The sequence below is a fragment of the Erinaceus europaeus genome, unplaced genomic scaffold, assembly GCF_950295315.1.
Source record: "Erinaceus europaeus unplaced genomic scaffold, mEriEur2.1 scaffold_1053, whole genome shotgun sequence".
Classification (NCBI taxonomy): Eukaryota; Metazoa; Chordata; class Mammalia; order Eulipotyphla; family Erinaceidae; genus Erinaceus; species Erinaceus europaeus.
The window spans coordinates 15,013-34,593 of NW_026647527.1; the positions used below are offsets into that span (position 1 = coordinate 15,013).

General features: G+C 63.7%; 1 protein-coding gene across 1 annotated transcript; it reads left to right on the forward strand.

Moving 5' to 3' along the window:
• The first annotated feature begins 204 nt into the window (after positions 1 to 204).
• RBM44 (RNA binding motif protein 44) lies at positions 205 to 9,931 on the forward strand. Its single transcript, XM_060184112.1, has 14 exons — positions 205 to 485; positions 578 to 600; positions 708 to 801; positions 2,271 to 2,385; positions 3,992 to 4,355; positions 4,478 to 4,692; positions 6,555 to 6,623; positions 6,695 to 6,786; positions 6,889 to 6,959; positions 7,233 to 7,494; positions 8,703 to 8,840; positions 8,929 to 9,272; positions 9,371 to 9,465; positions 9,567 to 9,931. The coding sequence occupies exons 1-14, from the start codon at positions 210 to 212 to the stop codon at positions 9,929 to 9,931; spliced, it is 2,523 nt and encodes an 840-aa protein (XP_060040095.1). The 5' UTR covers positions 205 to 209.
• Positions 9,932 to 19,581: the final 9,650 nt, after the last annotated feature.

Genomic DNA, 19,581 nt, shown 5'->3' on the forward strand with positions numbered 1-19,581 from the left:
TCTCTCCCTGTCTCCTCAGCCGTGGAAAGGTTTGCCGAGCGGCTGGAACCGTTCGGGGCTGGGACCTGGGGGTCTCGGGGCAGAGAGAGATGGAGGGAGGGTCTGACAACCCGCCACCTCCTCTGTTTCTATCTCGAGGGTTGCTCGCGCTGCGTCTTCTGTGGTTCCTGTTCTCTGACTAAATAACCACAAAGGAGGGAGTGTCAGAGATGAGGCAGAGCGAGCAGCCGACAGATTGCTTACTGCCTGGGACCCTGGGACTGGCTTGGGCTTACGTGCTGAACTCTGACCGTCTCCACAGGGGTCTGTCGAGTGCCTCTACCAAGAAGGAGTTGGGCTCGGTCTTGTTCTCCATCCTGAGAGACGTCGAGGTCCGGTACGTGAGCTTGAAAGCCAAGCTGAGTGAGGGCGCCGCACTGTCAGAGCTGCCCCCGTTGTCCATAGAGTCAACGCTGCTGTCCGCCTTCTCAGAGTTCGTCTCCAAGGTACGCACTCGCGCTCGGGTGATGCGTGGACTCCATTGCCACGGATCTCATTCCAAACTGACAGATTCTTTGTCCCGTTCCTCTCTCGCCAGCTAATGAAAGAAGACTCACAGATGTAAGTCACGGTCCGGTTTAGGGTTTGTTGGTCGTCGGTGTGGCTTAATTTTCACTGAGTGACCTGCTTGGCCCTATGGAGACGTGAATAAGTGTTTATCTGCTTAGCGTCTCAGGAGCAGATTCTGAACGAGCTCACCAGGGCACACGAGATGGCGGCGATGCTGACTTTTCTCCGGGTCTGAGAAAGACCTTCTCTCGGGTGAGTTTCTGCGGGCCTGCGGCGCCAGGCCAAGCGTGTGGCCCAATCACTCAGAAGCTCCCGTGTGCTGTCGCTTGAGCCTGGTGTCCTGGTGAGCGTGGTGGCGAGTCTGCGTAGGAGACTGCGGTCTGAGTGAACTCGGGCGTCGGGGATGGGAGGGGTGATGTTTGTCAAGAGCTTCCCGTGATGCCGGCCCTAAGGCAGGGCTGTCTGAGCACACCGTCACCTGGGCCCCTGTCGGGTGGGTTAGCCCAGTGGCCCTCACCCCTGGGTCAGAAAGTGATCCCCGAGAACTGAGGAATTGAGAATGAGCCCGTGCGCCTCAGGAGAAGCCAGTAAGTCGAGTCTAGACACCTCTCCTGGGTCCTTCATCCCTTGCCTCCCAGGGAGCAGGCTTGTCTGAGGAGTCTGTTGATACAGACACACTGACCTGCCTCATGTAGGGGAGCGGGGGTGGAGCGCCACTTTCTGACCTGGGGCTTAACCCTGCAGAGGTCGTATTTGGCTGGTCTTAAACAGGAAGGTACATTTCAGAGCTGAAGCTCAGGACTTGAATTAACTGTAATCCTTTTCCGTACTATAAATGATAAGGTGGCAAGCTGAAAATTATCCCATAGTTCTATTCCTTTTAAAATACACACCACCTATGAAGAATCAGCAGCTCTTAAATGGACTTTTCTCCCGCGACGTGATGACTGCGAAGAGGTTGTATGTGAGCTGCTTGTCTTACCCCTTTTGAAGACATACCTGGAGTCACATCAGTCAGCCGATGAATAACCAACCCCCCTCAGCTTCCTCACGCCCTTGCTGGTGCCTCCCCCAGCCCTCGCAGGAAGCCCGGGGAGTCAGATTCTCGGCCTCAGGCTCCCTCCAGGAGAGGCGGAAAGCGTCAGTGGAAGACTTTACTGCTTACAGCTGTTGATGGCATCGTTGTGACCTGCTTGGTTGAGGCGTCGAGCACGTTTCTAAAGTAGGGAATATAATCCTACAGTCACACTTTAGCCATCTGGCCGAATCGCACCTGTGAGTGTGTCAGTGCCTCTCTCGTCAGCTACAAGCTTTTCACTGAAGCCACATGGTAGGCGCGCTCGGCTCTCCCGTCGCCATCTGCCACCGCACGGCGTCCTCTGCGTTTTAAAGTTTCTCCTCCCAGTAAGTCTACCCAGTAAGTGAAGGGTAAGAAGCGTCCACGAACAGAGCCCACGAACACTGTGGGCACGAGGGCGTGGCCGCGCGTCGCTGCCGTGAGGAGACGCCCACAGGCAGACGGATAGTCACAGAGGTGTAGCCTCCTTCAAACTGGCTGTGAGTCCTGATCTGTCCGACTGTAGCCGGCTGACGAAGCAAGTCGTTGAGACCCAGCTTGTCCGCCTGTGAACCCACTGGTGATGGCTCCTCTCCGAGGCTCGGCAGCACACAGGAGTGCAGCAAGTGTCTTTATCTGCTCAGTGTCTTTATCCGACCCTCAGATCTCCCTGGCAGCTGACAGCTACGAACCCAGACAGCCGCCGCCACCCAAGGAAGGTGTTCTTGGGAACATTGACGTCGACATCGACTTGAGTCAGCTGCGACTGGGTGAGCAAGGTCAGTGAGCTGTGCTCTCACGTCACGTCGAGGCTCCACGTGGCCCCAGGCTTCCGTTATGTGGAGACAGGCCCCCAGACAGACAGGAAGCCATCTGGGTTCCCCTGCGGGCACGGTAGCCTCTGTCCCTGCCCCGCACGTGGGACCGGCTTCCCGCCGCCAGCTGCTGTCCTTAGGTTTCTGGGTGTTCTGATGACTTTGAGTCTCCGGCCCGTGTCTTCTGGTCTGAGATTCTGTCTGTTTCATATCTTTAGATGGGGTGTGATTTTTGAAAAGATCATTACGTGTCCGAGAGAGAAAGCCAGAGTCTGTGCAGCTGTGACGCCGGGTCATGCTCAAGGCCTGTGTTTGCTGGCCCGGCACCCGGCCACATCTGCACTTCTCTTCATCTTCTTTCCCTCATGTTCCAACAGCTGCAGGGGTGCTGCTGCGGCCTGATGCCTCACAAGTTCACGGCTCCTGGCAGCTGCCCCGTTTTCTTTATTTGATAAAAGAGAAATTGGAAGGGGAGGTAGAGAAGGAAAGAGAGAGAGAGAGAGATACCCATAGCCCTGCTTCCCCACTCATGAAGCTTCCCCCCTGCAGGTGGGGAGCGAGGATCAAACCCAGGTCCTTGTGCTTGACCACATGTGCACCACTCAGCTCCCGTGTATGTGATCTGTGAGGCAAGATCTTGGACTTTCCAGAGATGATATAATTCGTTATTAACAAAAATGGCTACAGCTATGCTTACTCAGCTTTAAGGACACTTGGGATTTTGATTGGAGAAAAATAACACTATAGTAAGGAGAGCTCAAAGTCAGAACGGGTCAAGTGCACATGGCGCGAAGCACAGGGACCCGCACAAGGATCCTGATTTGAGCCCCTGGCTCCCCACCTGCAGGGGAGTCGCTTCACAAGTGGTGAAGCAGGTCTGCAGGTGTCTGTCTTTCTCTCCCCCTCTCTGTCTCTCCTCTCCTCTCTCCATTTCTCTCTGTCCTATCCAACAGTGGCATCGATAACAACAAAAATAATAACCACAACGATAAAAAGCAACAAGGGCAACAAAAGGGGAAAAAGTAGCCTCCAGGAGCGGTGGATTAGTAGTGCAGGCACTGAGCCCCAGCAATAACCCTGGAGGCAAAAAAAAAAAAAAATCAGAAAAAGTAAGGCCTTCAAATAAGCTAGGAATGTTACAGAAAAGCCAGGAAACAGATTACTTGAAAAAGGACTTTTTAGTATAGTGACTTCTAGAAGTCTCTTCACAGAACATGCTAGGTTCCCTTATTTTACTGACACTTCTTTTTTAATTCTTTCATTATCTATTTACTGGATAGAAAGCCAGAAATCGAGAGGGAAGGGGAAGATGGAGAGGGAGAGAGAGAGACACCTGCAACCTTGCTTCGCCAGTTGCAAAGCTTTCCCCTTGCAGGTGGGGAGCGGGGGCTTGAACCCGGGTCCTTGTGCACCGTAACAGGTGCGCTTAGCCAGGCACGCCACCGCCCAGCCCCACTAACTCCTCTCTTTATTGGTAGTGAAGCTAGTCGTGTGCTCGTGTTCACTCCGTCCCAAGACCAGGGGAGCTGCTCCGAGCCCCGTGACTCAGGCTCCTTGTGTCATCTCTCAGGCCATAAGGCTGCCCCAGAAGTGAGTGAAGACTGGTTTGATGCCAGAGAGAGCCTGACAGGGACTGACTTCCCGGGAGCCCAGCAGAGCGTCCTCGAGCCGGCCAGAGGGGAGCCGGAGCCGGAGCCGGAGCCCACACGAGGTTGGTTCTCCCGGGCCACAGGAAGCAGTGCCTGCTGCCCTCTGTGTGCCTCGGGGCTGGACCCTCTGCTCCCAGCACGCCCCATCCTGCGCTGCCCCTCTGCTCCCAGCACGCCCCGTCCGCGCTGCCCCTCTGCTCCCAGCACGCCCCGTCCCGCGCTGCCCCTCTGCTCCCAGCACACCCCGTCCCGCGCTGACCCTCTGCTCCCAGCACACCCCGTCCCGCGCTGACCCTCTGCTCCCAGCACGCCCCGTCCCGCGTTGACCCTCTGCTCCCAGCACGCCCCGTCCGCGCTGACCCTCTGCTCCCAGCACACCCCGTCCTGCGCTGACCCTCTGCTCCCAGCACGCCCCGTCCCGCGCTGACCCTCTGCTCCCAGCACGCCCCGTCCGCGCTGACCCTCTGCTCCCAGCACGCCCCGTCCGCGCTGACCCTCTGCTCCCAGCACGCCCTGTCTGCGCTGCCCCTCTGCTCCCAGCACGCCCTGTCTGCGCTGCCCCTCTGCTCCCAGCACGCCCCGTCCCGTGCTGGTCCTCTGCTCCAGGCCATGAGAAGGCTAGGTGCCTCTTGCCTGTGGGGGAGCACGCGGCAGGCTTTTCAGTCAGACGCTGAGATGTAAGAAAACCAAGTCACTTAGCTCCCTCTAGCTACGGTGCTCGCAGTCAGTGTCCGTGCCATCTTTAGTGCGTTCGTACATCTGTCCTGCAGCACTCTGTCCTCTCACCCGACTACAGCCTCTGCTTCCTCCATCTCACCACACGCTCGCAGCTTGTGTGCGGAACTCGCCGCCTCCCTGCAGCCCTCCTGCCTCCCCCAGTCGGCTGTGGGGTCCTGGCCAGAGGGAGCACACTGAGTGTCTGCAGTCCGTGTTGAGAAGGACTGTAACATCTGCCATCAGGACGGGGGGGGGGGGGAGGTGTCTTCAGACATCTCGGGCTGCATGGCCCAGATCTGACGGAGGGAGAGACCCCAGACTGCAGCTGCTGGACACGGCAGCAGGGCAGTGCCAGCCGGGTGAGCACTTTGCCATGGCGGTCAGGAGGGGGTTTCTGTGCTCACTGGGCAGCCCAGGGCTGGGGCCGGGTTCAGCCAGCAGGGTACTTAGCAGATCAGGGAGTGAGAGTGGGGGGTGGGGTGCTCATCTCCGGTTCTTACTCAGGACCCTTCTCCGCTCCACTGCGGAGAGCCCTCTGCCTCCTCTCACAGCTGGTCACTCTGAGGCAGGCCAGGGGTGGTCAGGTGAGCAGGGCCACGCCACCTAAGGTGCCGTCTGCCCACCCCACCCCCGCTGCCCCTGGGGCCAGAGCTCCCCCCATCTGTGTCTAGAAAACCAGGACGTGGGGGTCGGGTGGTGGCGCAGTGGGTTAAGCTCATGTGACGCAAAGCGCAGGGACCGGTGTAAGGGTCCCAGTTTGAACCCCCGGCTCCCCACCTGCAGGGGAGTCACTTCACAGGCGGTGAAGCAGGTCTGCAGGTGTCTGTCTTTCTCTCCCCCTCTCTGTCTTCCCCTCCTCTCTCCATTTCTCTTTGTCTTATCCAACGATGACGACATCAACAATGGCAATAATAATAACTACAACGAGGCTACAACAACAAGGGCAACAAAAAGGGGGGGGGGCATGACCTCCAGGAGTGGTGCAGGCACTGAACCCAGCAATAACCCTGGAGGGGAAAAAAAAAAAAAGAATATTTAAAAACAAAACCAAACCCAGGATGTGGCTGACACACGGCATGGGGACTGGACTCGGGACCTCGGGTTCTTGGGTCCGATGCACTAGCCTCTGCACCACCTCTCAGGCCAGGGGCCCGGCGCTGCTCAGACCTCGGTTTCTCCTCTGGGAAATGAAACATGGTGACGGCTGCCTGCTGGGGTGTTCTGGGCACCGCACGGTGCAACGTGTGTGAGGCTCGGCTGGGCCCAGAAGGGGCCTGCTGGGTCACTGCCCCGCCACCCCTGCGAGGAGAGCGCCCTCGGGTACAGGTTGATAGAGACTTGCAGTCCCGAGTCTCAGCCGAGTGGGTTTTCTTTCTAAATTTCAGACGGGTTTCTATCCCACAGAGAGAGAGGCCAGGACGACACAGTCTTAGGGGGGCTGGGCAGCAGTGGGTGGTCTCGGTGTGGCGCCCCGAGCTAACGGGCTCTCTGCCCCTCGCAGCTGAAAGCCGTGGGTTTTTGTCAAGAAAAGAGACACGTGGTCTCGATACGGTGCTTTCTGAGACAGCACAGCCCAGATCAAGGTCCCTGCCCTCGGGGTGCCCACCCCATTCCATGGGCTGTAGCCCTGCGAGCCACCGGCTGGCTTGAAGGTTTTCTTGGCCGCGAGACCGGGATTCTGTCTGTCCGCCTCCGGCGCTCTGGGTGGGAGCCGGGGAGACCCCCCCTGGGTGACACTTCTGAGCCGCAGCTCCCCTGTGCCTTCAGGTGACCGCCCTGGGGCTCTCGGCCTCGACGGCGGTGGCGGGTTGCTGTGCCGGCACTCGGAGGCGGGCGGTCGGGAGTGGCCACCAAGCCCTAGAAGCCAGAGCCACGGGGTCACCTGTGCCTCTTCTGCTTCTCCACAGCAGGGGCGCCGGCGGGGGAGCCCGTCCGCGGAGACAGAGGCCACGCCACACACGCCATACACGTCGGCGGGCTGGGCCCCACCATCTCCGAGGTACCCGGCGGGCGGTCCTGAGGCGGGAGGTCACTTTGCCCCTCTCCTCGTCCTCGTCCTTGTCCTCGTCCTGCGTGCGTCACGCATGTCCCCTTCCTGCAGGCTGACTTACGAGCGCACTTCCAGAAGTACCAAGTCTGCACAGTGTCCATCTGCGACTCTCCCGCTTACAGGTACTGACTCCTGAGGGCCTGCCCAGGGCGCGGCACACTCGCCTTCCTCGGCCCTGCCTCTTCTCTCTCGCACCCTGCCTTGAAGTGTAGGAGGCTGAAAGTCTCTCACGGTAGCTGTGCTGCGAGGCGGGTACCGGCTGAGCCATTTCCCGCGTGGGGAGACGAAGCGGCGGTTCGCTGAAGGCCGCGGCTCACGGAGGCTGCATTCGGACGAACGAAGTGCGGGAGTGCCGCCGCCGCCCTGAGGGTCCTGGCTCTGCCCTGCCGCCCTAGGTTCGCGACCCTGACCCTGAAGAGAAGCGGTGACGCCAGGGCAGCTGCGAGGGAGATGAACGGGGCCTCCGTGGGCGGGCGGCCCGTGAACGTGCGGCTCCTGAAGAGCCCAGGGGAGCCGAACCCCGCGCCGCCCTGCGGGAAGGGGAGCCGCACCCACCCGCGCCAGCCGGAGGAGGGCCGAGGGCCCCGTGCCGCAGCTCCCCCTCCCGGGCCACCCAGGACGAGGCCACGAAGGCCAGCCGAGCCGGACCTTGAGCAGGTCAGCCCCTCCCCTCCCCTCCCCAGACGCCCTCTGTGATCCCGGCGCCTGGACCATGGGTGACAGTGACGGGCTCCACGCCTGCCACTCCTGGAGCTCCAGCTGCGGGTCTCTGGGGACCTCGCGTGGCGCCAGGAAGCCGGCCTCGGGGGCCGGGGCCTTGTCATCGAGGGTCTCACGAGGGGCTCGGTGCCGGGGGTGGGGGGCGGCTGACTGGCGGCAACGTCCTGAGGCGGAGACTTGGCGGCTGTGGTGTCGGCCTCCTGCCCTGCGACCACCGCGCCCTCCCTCTGCACACGGGCTGCTGTCGGGCTCCCTCCATCCGGCGCCCCTGGCTTTCCTCAAGCTCCGTCACTCGGCCCCTCGTCCGCCTGTGCCTGCTCCTGTGGTGTAGACGGCCTGTGGCGTAGGCTTCCCGGCCGGCTCGCCCTGTCCATCGGGAAGGCGGCCGCGCTCTGGGTCCTGGGGGCAGGGCAGGGCCACGGCGGCCCAGGGCGAGCAGGCCAGGCGCTGACCGCCAGCCTCGGCCCCGTCTCCCAGCATCGCCTGCCGGAGTCACGGCGCCATGGCTCGCTTGCCCACGGAGAGATACTTGGCGGGCGGCACAGCTCTGCCGAAGGCCCTCCCGATGGGCTCCGAGGCCCCGGGTTCAGTCCCCAGAACCACCGGCGGCCAAACGGCAGGCGGGGGAGGCTCGTGCGCAGTGAGGCAGCGGGGTGGGGGCAGCACGTCCTCAACGGCCGCACATCACGGGGCGGACTCCCGGCGTGGGCCCGGCTGGAGGACGAGAGCCCGGCGGAGGAGCGTGTGCTCAGTGGGCGGGTCCCCGCGCTGCCCCCTGGCTGCTGCCCGGTCCTCGTCACTCACCGTCACCCCACGGCCGCCATTCGGCGGGTAGTGAGTGCCGGTCGTGGGCACTAGCCGGGCACGTAGAAAGCGCCAGTGCACAAGGCAGAGCTTGGCCGTCTGACTTGCCCTGCAGCCTCGGCTCTCCCTCGTGGCCGTGGCCGTGGCCTGCTGCTGCTGCTGCTGCTGCTCCTGCCTGCGGGCTGAGCGGTGGTGAGAACAAGGCCTCGGCGGCGGGGCGCTGGCAGCTTCACGGTCACTGTGAAGCTCCGAAGGACTCAGCCCCACCACTCGCGTTCAGATCCCGTGGCTTTGCGGGTGGTCTCCGCACGAGCTGACCGGTCGGTTTCCGTGAGATCTAGGGCCCCAAGAAGAGCTGCCGGCAGGTGCCGTCCGCTCAGCTGCTGCCGGAGTCGCCCGCTCACCACCTCCCCGCCAACACGCTGGACCTGCGCAGCTTCACCAGGATCCTGAGGCGGCTGGCCGAGCTCCACCCGGGCGTGAGCAGGTAGCCCCCAGGGCCCCAGGAAGTGGAGGCAGCCCCCCAGTGTGTCGGCCCCCAGGCAGGGCTCGTGTGCTGTCTCACAGGGAAGGCATGATAAGTGCCCTGCAGGCGGTGAGGCGGAGTCACAAGGGTTTTCTCCACGGCCTACCCATCAACACCATCGTGGACATGACTTCCTCCGCCTTGAAGAACCCTGCTTCCGGTTAGGGCCGAGCGGCGCGGTGGAGGTAAGGGGCCTCTCCTCTGCGCTGACTGTCGTCGGAGCGTCAGGTCAGTCTGGGGAGTCGGCTCACCGGTTTGGTGCCGCCCAGGCGCATGTGTGGCCCGGCCCGGGGCCTGGCACCGGCGGGCTGTGCTGCAGTCGGGAAAACGGGGAAAACGCCACCGTGTCTCTGCCTCAGTCAGGACGGAGAGAGCTGGCCGAACGGTCTGTGGGCTCCGTCTGTCCAGAGAGCAGCAGGCAGCTCAGCGGTGGGAGCGGGCACACCCAGGGGCCTCCCTCCCGGCTGCACAGCGTCCCGCCAGCGGGCGCCTGGCTGACCTTAGCCGAGCGCTGCCCAGCACCCTCTCCTCTTCTCTCCTCGTGGTGCTGCCCCGCGGCCTTGACCGAAAGCTGCCAGGTCCCTCCGCAGCGCCCTGTGGGACCCTGTGCTCCGTCCGTCCCACCACAGCAGAGATCAGTGCCGGCGGCCAGGCCTCAGACCTCTGCCGTGTCTTGCAGGCTGTCCTGTCCTGTCCTGTCCTGAAGGGGGCCGCCCGCGGGTGTGGACGGGACTGGGCTCCAGGAAGCGAGGCCGACTCCCGCTGCTGCCCGGTGCCCCGAGGACCCTCAGCTCCACCGGCAACGCGCGGGTCTCTCCTGCCCCTTGGATCCTGCGGGGTGGGGTTTGCACTGAGCAAGGCGGACCCTGCCTGGGCTCGTTCCGGCTCCTGGGCAGCCGTGGGGACTATGGGGGTGGGCACGGCGGGCAGAGGGTCACCTCAGGAATCCAGGAAGGGTCAAGTGGCATCACGATGTCCGTGACTAAAAATAAAGGTGTTTTCTTCAAAACTACAGTAGGGCCGGAGACGCGGCATGAGGGGTGAAGCCGACTGTGGGCTCCGGCTCCACCCAGGTGAAGAGTGTGAGTGTGTAAGGGAGAGTGACTGTGTGTGAGAGAGACAGTGCTGTTGGCAAGGGACGGAGGAGCAGGGAGCTGGCAGGGGCCGTGCAGAAGCTTCACGCCTCAGGCTGGTCTGGGGGGGGGGGGTGACAGGTGCCTGCTGCCCGCACCCACCCCACGGCTGCTCGTGCCCCTGCCCCCCCCCCAACTCCCTGTTCTGGATAGGAGGACCCACCCTGCGCTGGCCCTGCAGGGCTGCACACAGCAGGAGCCCCCTGCCCTACCCAGTGGGGGGCTCCATCACTGGGGTCCTGTGGCTTCCCCTACGCCACACACCTCTCATTCCAGAGGCCACAACCCCCTGGGTCTCCCTGACCCCCTCAGGTCTCCCTGACCCCCCTCCCGGGTCTCCCTGACCCTACCCCTGGGTCTCCCTGACCGCCCCCTCCTGGGGCTCCCTCACCCCCCCCCCAGGCTGCCCTGGACACACACCCCCTCCCGCATGTGTCTTGTGGCTGTTCTCCAAATGGCCAGCAGGGGGCTCTGTCCCCTCGACCACCCCAGGTCCCTGGCCCTGGAGCGATGGCTGGCGCTGTCCTCTGCGCAGACCGCCGTGTCCACCCCACTCAGCCGCCTGGGCTTGTGGATCGGGTCCGGAGGCGGGGCGGGCACCCACCAGGGCTCTCGAGACCCCTGCACACCAGGCCTGTGCCCTGCCCCGGGGCTCCTGCGGCCGTGTCCACACAGCTGTCCCCATCCTGTCCCCCCAGCCACCTGTGTCCCCAGCCCTGTCCCTAGGGTCAGCACCCACAATGCCCGGCCAGTCCCCACAGCCCCCCGGGGGAGTGACGGGGAGGGGCCCGGTCAGTGGAGAGTGGGCCCCCTGGCTGAGCGGCCGCACTAGGTGCCAGCTGTGTCCAGTCTGCGCCCGGGAGGGGCCGAGGGCTGCCGGTCCCGGCCCTGTGTCCCAGGCTCCACGGCCCCGCCCAACACGCCTCCGGGGGCCGCTCCTCCCTGCCGGCTCCCGGCTCCTCCCTGCTCAGTCCTCCCAGCGGGCGGGCGCGTGGCACCATGGCCCCAGGCCTCTGGCTGCTCCTGGGTGAGTAGACGGGGTTCCGGGCACCCGCCACCCCCACCCCCAGCCCCCGGGGATGCGCATTGGGGTCCCCTCTGCGTCGGGGCGCACGGGAGTCACCTGCCTAGAGGGAGCAGGCGGGGGGGGGGGGGGGGGCGCTGGGAGCCCAGAGGTCCCAGGAAGTGCCCCGCCCCCATCTGCTGGGGAAGAAGTGCCCCCACCCACCCTCTGAGCCCTTAGACCGTGCTGCCCTGCCCCGCCCTGCCCTGCCCTGCCCTGCCCTGCCCTGCCCTGCCCTGCCCTGCCGGGGAGCTCCCTCCAGAGCCGCCCCATCCTGAGAAGCCGCCCTGGGCAGGTGACAGGCAGGACCAACCGGCTCCCTGGGGGACCCTGCCACAGCCCGCACTCGGCCACTCATGGGGACACGGGGTGGGGGGGCTCATGGGACGGTCACCCTGCAGAGAGTGGCCACCCACGCTCCACGGCGGCCCTCGGGCACCAGGTTCCAAGAACTATCACCCACTCCCTGCCTGTGACTGAAACCCCAGAGGCCCCCCTGGAGATGGAGGACCCCCCTCAGGTCCTTGCCCTGCCATCCTGTGATCTGTCCCCCCTCCAGGTCCCTGCTGGCAGGTGGTCCCTTCCCCCCTCTCCCCCCTACCTCTGCCATCCCTGTGACCTGTCCCCCTAGACCCCTGCCACCTGTCCCCCCAGACCCCTGTGACCTGCCCCCCAGACCCCTGTCACCTGTCCCCCCAGACCTCTGTGAACTTCCCCCCCGAGACCCCTGTCACCTGCACCCCCCAGGCCCCTATGACCTGTCCCCCCAGACCCCTGTCACCTGTCCCCCCAGGCCCCTGTCACCTGTCCCCCAGACCCCTGTGACCTGTACCCCCAAGCCCCTGTGACCTGTCCCCCCAGGCCCCTGTCACCTGCCCCCCGGCCCCTGTCACCTGCCCCCCAGGCCCCTGTCACCTGCCCCCCAGGCCCCTGTCACCTACCCCCCCAGGCCCCTGTCACCTGCCCCCCAGGCCCGTCACCTGTCCACCCAGGCCCCTGTCACCTGACCCCCAGGCCCGGCACCTGTCCCCCCAGGCCCCTGTCACCTGCCCCCCAGGCCCCTGTCACCTGCCCCCCAGGCCCCTGTCACCTGCCCCCCAGGCCCCTGTCACCTGCCCCAGAACAGGGCAGGACCCAGAAGCACGGGCTCCCCCCAGGTGAAGGGGCCCCCACTGCTGCCTGGGCAGTGTGAGTGCCCGTGGGGTCACCCAGGCCCCTGCTTTTTGCCCCTCCTGTTGAGGCTCCAGTGCACCCCTGTGGAAACCCAGGGAATCCGAGTCCCAGAATATTCTCTCCCTTGGCACCCAGACCCCTCTGCCAAGTGGGTGTCCCCCTCCTCCCCCTGCCCCCCCCCCCAGTCAGCAGGGCTGGGCCGCCTCCTGTCACTGTCCCCAGACCCAATGCTGTGACCTAAAGCGCTGTGTCAGTCACCAGGGGCACATCCTGGGGGGGTCAGAGCCGCCGTCTCCACCAGCCTCCCGCCCGCCAGGAGCTGGGAAGAAACAGACAGCCGACCTGCAGGAAGGTCCCTGGCTGGGGGCGGCAGAGCGGTGTGCTGCTCCCCAGTTCTGCCCCAAGATGGGGGCTGCTGCCAGACCGGCAGGGCACAGCAGATGATCCACTTCACCTCGCTTCAGCCTGCCGACCTGGCCGGAGCAGGACTTGCATATGGCGCTCTAGAGACCCCGAGTTCAAGTCCCAGCACCGCCATAAGCCAGAGCTGAGTGCCCCCGATGTAGCTCTCTCCTCTTTGAAGGATATACTTCTAAAATCACCTTTATCTGTGGGATAGAGACAGCCGGACGTCAAGAGTGGAGACAGAGGGAGAGAGACAGACACCCGCAGCCCTGCTTCACCACTCGCAAAGCTTCCCCCCTGCAGGTGGGGGCCGGGGCTTGAACCCGGGTGCTTTGGCCTGGTGACCTGTGCGGCTACCTAGATGTGCCACCACCCGGCCACCTGACTTACCCTCTTATTTAAAAAAACCGAGAGTTGACTTGGATCAGTGAAACTGTGAGACTGCTGTGATGACAAAAATAAAAAAGAGAAGGGGGGAAAGAGGGCAAGAAGGAGAGAGAGGGAGGGAGAGAGGGAGGGAGGGGGGAGGAGAAAGAGCTGCAGGCGGCCTGTGCTCATGGCAGTGGGCCTGCAGGGCTCTGACCGCCATGTGCCGGCCTGGCCCTCCCCTCCCCCTCCGAACCCTCTCCTCTCCCCCTCCCTCCCCTCCTCCCCTCCTCCCCTCCTTCCCCTCTCCCCTCCTCCCCTCCTCCTCCTCCTTCCCTCCCCTCCTTCCCCTCCTCCCCCTCCTCCCCTCCTTCCCCTCCCCTCCTTCCCTCCTTCCCCTCCCCTCTCCTTACCCTCTCCCCTCCACCCCCTCCTTCCCCTCCCCTCTCCCTCCCCCTCACCCCTTCCCTGTCCCCTGCCCCCTTCCCTCTCCCCTCTTCTCTGTCCCCTGCCCCCTCCCCTCTCCCTGCTCCCTCCCTCTCCCCTCCTCCCTGTCCCCTGCTCCCTTCCCTCTCCCTGCTCCCTCCCTCTCCCTGCTCCCTCCCTCTCCCCTCTTCTCTGTCCCCTGCCCCCTCCCCTCTCCCTGCTCCCTCCCTCTCCCCTCTCCCCTCCTCCCTGTCCCCTGCCCCCTCCCCTCTCCCTGCTCCCTCCCTCTCCCCTCTTCTCTGTCCCCTGCCCCCTCCCCTCTCCCTGCTCCCTCCCTCTCCCCTCTCCCCTCCTCCCTGTCCCCTGCCCCCTTCCCTCTCCCTGCTCCCTCCCTCTCCCCTCTTCTCTGTCCCCTGCCCCCTCCCCTCTCCCTGCTCCCTCCCTCTCTCTTCTCCCCTCCTCCCTGTCCCCTGCCCCCTCCCCTCTCCCTGCCCCCTCTCCCCCTCTCCTGCCACTGCCCCTCCCCTGCCTCCTGGCGTCCCATGAACTCTCAGACATCTAACACACTCCTTGCAGGTCTGCACCCTCAGCTGCTTCTCACACCAGGGAGGAAGTGCTGTGGGGACCCAGGCTGTGCTGGGTGCTGCCAGGTGGGGCTCTGTCCTCCCCAAGGAAAGTCCGGTCCAGTCCACACAGACCCCTGGGCAGGGCGGCATCCACCCAGCACAAAGGCAGGACTGTCCTCGTGGCTTCTTGGACACCAAAGCCCGTTCCCTCCTGCAGCTCCCACGTGCCTGTGGAGGGCTGAGTGGGGTCCCCAGCATCCCGGGCCAGGAGTGTCCTCTCTCCACTCCCCATGGCTCCCTCCCCCACATGGACCGCTCCCCCCCCCACCCCCCACCCCCCCGCCGTGGTGGGGCTCCGGGTGCTTCCTCAGGCATCCGGCACCACCCACAGGCACCGTGCCCGGCCACCCAGGCCTTTGCTCCCCTGCAGGCCAGGGAAGGGGCGTCTGGGGTGCTGGGACCTGGGGCCAGCCTGGGCAGCCTCCCGGAACCTTCTGTCTCTCCTGCAAGCAGAATCTGCTCCGTTTTATTTTGTGTCTGCTGGGGTGAGACGGGCAAACCTGCTTTCCACGTAGGGTGGGGAGGCATGCGCTGTGCTGTGCGAGGCCCTGGGTTCAAGCCCAACACCGCATGGAGACACCACAGCACAGGGGCTCCGCTCCGTGGTGGCGCAGCAGAGCTGCGGGGGGCCCTCCTCGTCCCACTCTTTCTTTTTTAAGTTTTAGATATCCCTATTTTATGTACGTATTGCATGGAGACAGAAATTGAGAGAAGAAGAGACAGAGACACCCGCAGCCCTGCTTCACAACTCGTGAAGCTTCCTCCACGCAAGTGGGAGAACGGGGTCTCGAACCCAGGTCCTTCCCATGGTGACGTGTGTGCTCTGCCAAGCACGCCACCGCCCGAGCCCTCCCTACTCTGTGCTCAGAACCCCACAGCTGGAGGGTGGGTGGGCTTAGCTCAGGGACACCCAGGGCTTCACCAGGGTCCTCTACCCTGCTGCCACCACCCGACTATGTGCTTTGTTTGACTTGTTTGTGAGGCCAGCAGGCCCTCGCCTGACTCCACTGCTCCAAGGCTGGCTTTTCTTTCAGAGAGAGACAGAGACAGCCCAGGGTCCTTGGGTGGGGCTTCCTCACGCGTGGGGTGCTGGGCACCGTGGGTCCCAGTGCACACAGACCCAGAACTCAGGGCCTTTCTCTCGAGCCCATGTTCCGAAAGCCTAGCAGAGGGCCCTAGGCAGGGAGGCCTTGGGGAGAAGGGCAGAGGGCTCTCTGGGCTTTAAGCACTCAGTAGGAGTCCTCATGGCCCCCCTGGGGCTGGGTCTTCCTTTCTGAGAACCAGGGCGGGAGGGGGAGCTCAGGCCCTGGGCAGCCTGTGGGGAGTGGGGCAGGGGAAGCTGAGGCCTGTGGGGCCTGGTCTGGGTGGGTCAGGGAGCAGAGTCCCAGCTGCAAGAGGCTGTAGGAGAGACCCCCGGGCTGGGCTGGGTACAGAGGAGAGAAAGATGGGGTCCCCCCAGGCCGCAGGGGTGTGGGCTGAGTGCAGAGGAGAGAAAGATGGGGTCCCCCCAGGCTGCAGGGGTGTGGGCTGAGTGCAGAGGAGAGAAAGATGGGGTCCCCCAGGCTGCAGGGGTGTGGGCTGAGTGCAGAGGAGAGAAAGATGGGGTCCCCCAGGCCGCAGGGTGGTGGGCTGGGTACAGAGGAGAGAAAGATGGGGTCCCCCAGGCTGCAGGGGTGTGGGCTGAGTGCAGAGGAGAGAAAGATGGGGTCCCCCAGGCTGCAGGGGTGTGGGCTGAGTGCAGAGGAGAGAAAGATGGGGTCCCTCTAGGCCGGTGCGCCGCTATGTCCCATCGCTGGGGAGCCAGAGACGACCCGAACTGCCCCTGCGGCTCCAGACAGACTATGACCCACATAGTCAACGACTGCCACCTCTCCAGATTCAAAGGAGGTCTCGAAACTTGACATCAGGCTCCACCTGACGCTGTTGGCTGGCTACGGAAGAAGGGCAAACGCTAGAAGAAGAAGAAGTGCCGCGGGGGGGGGGGGGGGGGGGCCGGGTGCAGAGACAAGAAACTGGAAAAGGGAGACTGGGAGCACCCGCCCCCCGCCCCCCCCAGAGCTGCCCTGTCACTATTTTTACCCCTGGCTATTTTTGCCTCCCAGGCCTGTGCTCTGCCCTGGCGGAGGGTGAGAGACAGAAAGGAGAGGCACCCACCCCCGGCCCCAGCAGCTCCAGAAGCTTCTCCCATGTGACGCCTGGGGCTCCAACCCGGGTCCTCACACTCGGTGAAACGTGCCCTCTGCCGGCTAGGCCAGCGCCCGGCACCCTCTCCCCACCTTGGTTTATCATTGTTATTTTCATTCATTTTCTCCTGTGGTGTCAGGGAATGAACCCTGAATGTGCACAGCCTCCCTGGATCGAGTGTTTTAGTCCACATCCTGAGGGAAAGAGAGGCTGCAGCTCGGATCGAGTGTTTTAGTCCACATCCTGAGGGAAAGAGAGGCTGCAGCTCGGATCGAGTGTTTTAGTCCACATCCTGAGGGAAAGAGGCTGCAGCTCGGCTGTGGTGCTACCAGGCAGGAGGGGTAGCCCGGGGACGGGGCCAGGCAGTGCAGTGGGTAGTGTCCTCCGGCGCGATACTGCAGAGGGGAAGCTTCTGGAGTGGAGTAGTGTGGTGGTATCTCTCCCTGTTTCTCTCCCCCCGTCTCTGGTTAAATTGGGGGACGGGGAAGAGCCCCCCCAAGCAGAGCAACCTCACAGGCTCAGAACCCCAGGCATCCTCGGCGGCAAAAATCAGTCAGTCAGTCAATAAGCCAATTAGTAAATCAGTTAATCAATCAATCGGCTGGTCGGTCTGTCGGTCAGTCATTCAGTAAATCAATTAGTAAATCAATCAACCAATCAGTCAATCAGTCCATCAGTCGGTCAAACAACCACTCAGTCAGGCAATCAATTAATCGATGGGTCAGTTAGGAGCAAGGCCCTGAGCAGACCCACAGTCGGGGTGCGGGGGTGCCCAGAGGGCGGGGGGCTGTCTCTGCCCAGGGGAGAGGTGGCAGGTCACCGCCCGGAGACGGGGTCCGGAGGAGGGGACAGGGGTCAGTGCCCAGGACCTCCCCCAAGTACTGCCCCCAGCCCCCTGCCCCCCAAACTCAGGACAAGGCGGGCCCTCCTCCTGACCCCCAGGGCCTGGTGGCCTCGAGGGGCGGGGGCCCAAGCAGCCGTCCTGCTGCCTCAGTTGGGGGGGTCAGGGACCCCCAGGCAGGGGAGCAGCTGGCGGGTCACCCCCCACGGCGTCCTAGAGAACCCAAGGCCTGGTGGCCATCGGGTGTGCCCGGGAGGGGCAGAGCTGACGCTCAGCGCCCTGTCCTTGCAGCCCCGTTCCTGGTAGTGACCACGGCCTGCCGGGACGCCGACCACAGCGCCCTCCTACGGGAGCTGTGCCTGGAGCCCTTCCGGTCGGACATGGAGGCCCTGGGGGAGCCACTGTGGTGTGACTGGGCCAAGACCATTGGGTGAGTGTCCACCAGGGGCCGTCCTGGGGCGGGCCGAGGGGCAGGACCCCAGCAGAGGGTGGGCGTCCTGAGTGGCAGCAGGGCCCGGGAGGCCCCCACACCACCAGAGCGGCACAGGGCCCGAAGGACGCTGGGCTGAGCACCCGGATTCTGAGACCTCGGACCCTGCTGGGCACCTGTGCTGTGTATCTCGAACCCGGGGCCGGGACTCCCTCCTCTTGAGCTTTGCGCTGGTTCCAGCAGCCCTGGAGCTCAGGGTCCTCTCGTTCTACTTTGCTTCTTTCTTTTTGTTTTAAAGATTGTGCAGGTGGGGAGCCTTCTGCCTTGACAGCACCAGGCTCAGACCCTGGCACCCCATGGGAGGTGACCCACACCAGAGGAAGCTCTGCTGTTAGACTCCCGTGTGAGGGAGTGCTCCCCCTCCCTCTCCTTATCCCTCTGCCTCTCTTTCCCTCTGTCTCTCTCTCTCTCTCCTGGTGCTGGGGATTGAACCTGGGGCCTCAGAGGCTCATACAAAGGGCCCATTGCAGAGCCCTGTGCTGCCTCGGCAGCGCTGCTGCCATCACCGGTGTTGTTGTTGTTGCTTCCCCAGAGCGCTGCTGAGCTCTGGCTGATGGTGGTGCTGGAGACTGAGCGTGGGGCCTCAAAGAATCAGTGAACAAAAGTCCTAACACCCGGTGGCAGAGCAGGTCTGCAGGTGTCTCTCTGTCTCTCTCCCTCTACCTCCCCATCTCCCTCAACTGCTCTCTGTCCTATACAACTAAAAGGAAAAAACGGCCTCCCTCCAGGAGCCGTGGATTCACAGTGCAGGCACTGAGCCCCAGCGATAACCCTGGAGGAAGGAAAAAAAGAAAAGCGTTTTTTTGATTGATGCACAGAGCCAGACTGGCCCGTCCCATGAGCCTCTGGGCCCGAGTCCTGACGGAGTTTCTGTCTTACACCAGAACAGCACACAGAGAAATGTGGGGCTGAGCACATGCGCCGGCAGGCAGGCGGGCGGGCGGGCGGGCGGGCGGGGGTGAGGAGCTAATCCGCTTAACTGCTTCGTGGCCCTCAAATGCTGGTGAAGCCTGCTGCCAGTGTCTGTGGCTGTTTCTCTAGCCCGTCTCGCCGCAGCTGACTCCTTAGTGTCTTCTGCAGGGGTGGTGGCAGCAGAGGGGTCCCCAGGGGGAGCTGGGTCGCCCTGAGGTGTGGAAGAGCCGGGCAGGGCGGGCAGGAGCAGGGCGCTGGCTGCTGGGAGCCAGCTCCAGCCCAGACAGAGGCCGAGGAAGCGGCAGGCAGCAGCAGACCTGCAGTGGGCCCCGGGGCCAGGGGCCTGAACGCCGAGGTCAGGGCTGGCCCAGGATGGGCCCTGGGTGCCCGCTGAGCGGAAGCCAGAGCACCTGGCTGCCTGCCTGCCTGCCTGTCAGTTGAGCCGCCGCCCTGGGGGTCTGGGGAGGTAACTGCTTTGGGGTTTTGTTGTTGTCGGTTTGTTTTTCTGGGTTTAGTTTTGCATCTCAAGGTAGGTGGTGGCACTGCCTGGCTGGAGTGGCCGGTTGGTGTCAGGTTCCACAGCCCCGTGACCCACTGACTGCCACCCCCCCACACACGCTGTGCTGGCCGCAGGGCCCTGAGCCTGGACCTGGCTGCCTAATGGAGGCTGCACATAACTGACCAGCTCTCTGGGGGTGTGAGCTAACTGCGGGCTGGACAGCCAGGTCGGGAGGGGCACGGGCACGGGCTGGCACCTGAGGCAGTGTTCAGTCCTCGGCACTGCGTCCGCCGGAGCATCTCTGAGCTCACCCCACAAATGAGAAATGAGAGGCGCACCCGGTAGAGCACAGACATTACGGTGCTCAAGGACACAGGTTCGAAGCCTGGGTCCCCGGCTGCACAGGGAAGCTTCACGTAAGGCAGGCCTGCAGGTGTCTGCCTGCCTCTCCCTCTCTGCATACTCCTGTCTCCGTTTCTATCAGACAGAAAGAAAACGGAAGGAAGGAAGGAAGGAAGGAAGGAAGGAAGGAAGGAAGGAAGGAAGGGGAAAGAGGGGGAAATGGCCCCTGGGAAC

Bases quoted from the DNA above. Each gene is read 5' to 3' on its own strand.
- RBM44 (XM_060184112.1), top strand. From the start codon at position 210: ATGAGGCAGAGCGAGCAGCCGACAGATTGCTTACTGCCTGGGACCCTG. The intron at 4,356-4,477 runs GCGCTGACCCTC...CTCTGCTCCCAG, and splicing joins CTCCCAGCACACCCCGTCCC to CACGCCCCGTCCCGCGCTGA. The intron at 6,787-6,888 runs GTACCCGGCGGG...CCCTTCCTGCAG, and splicing joins TGGGCCCCACCATCTCCGAG to GCTGACTTACGAGCGCACTT.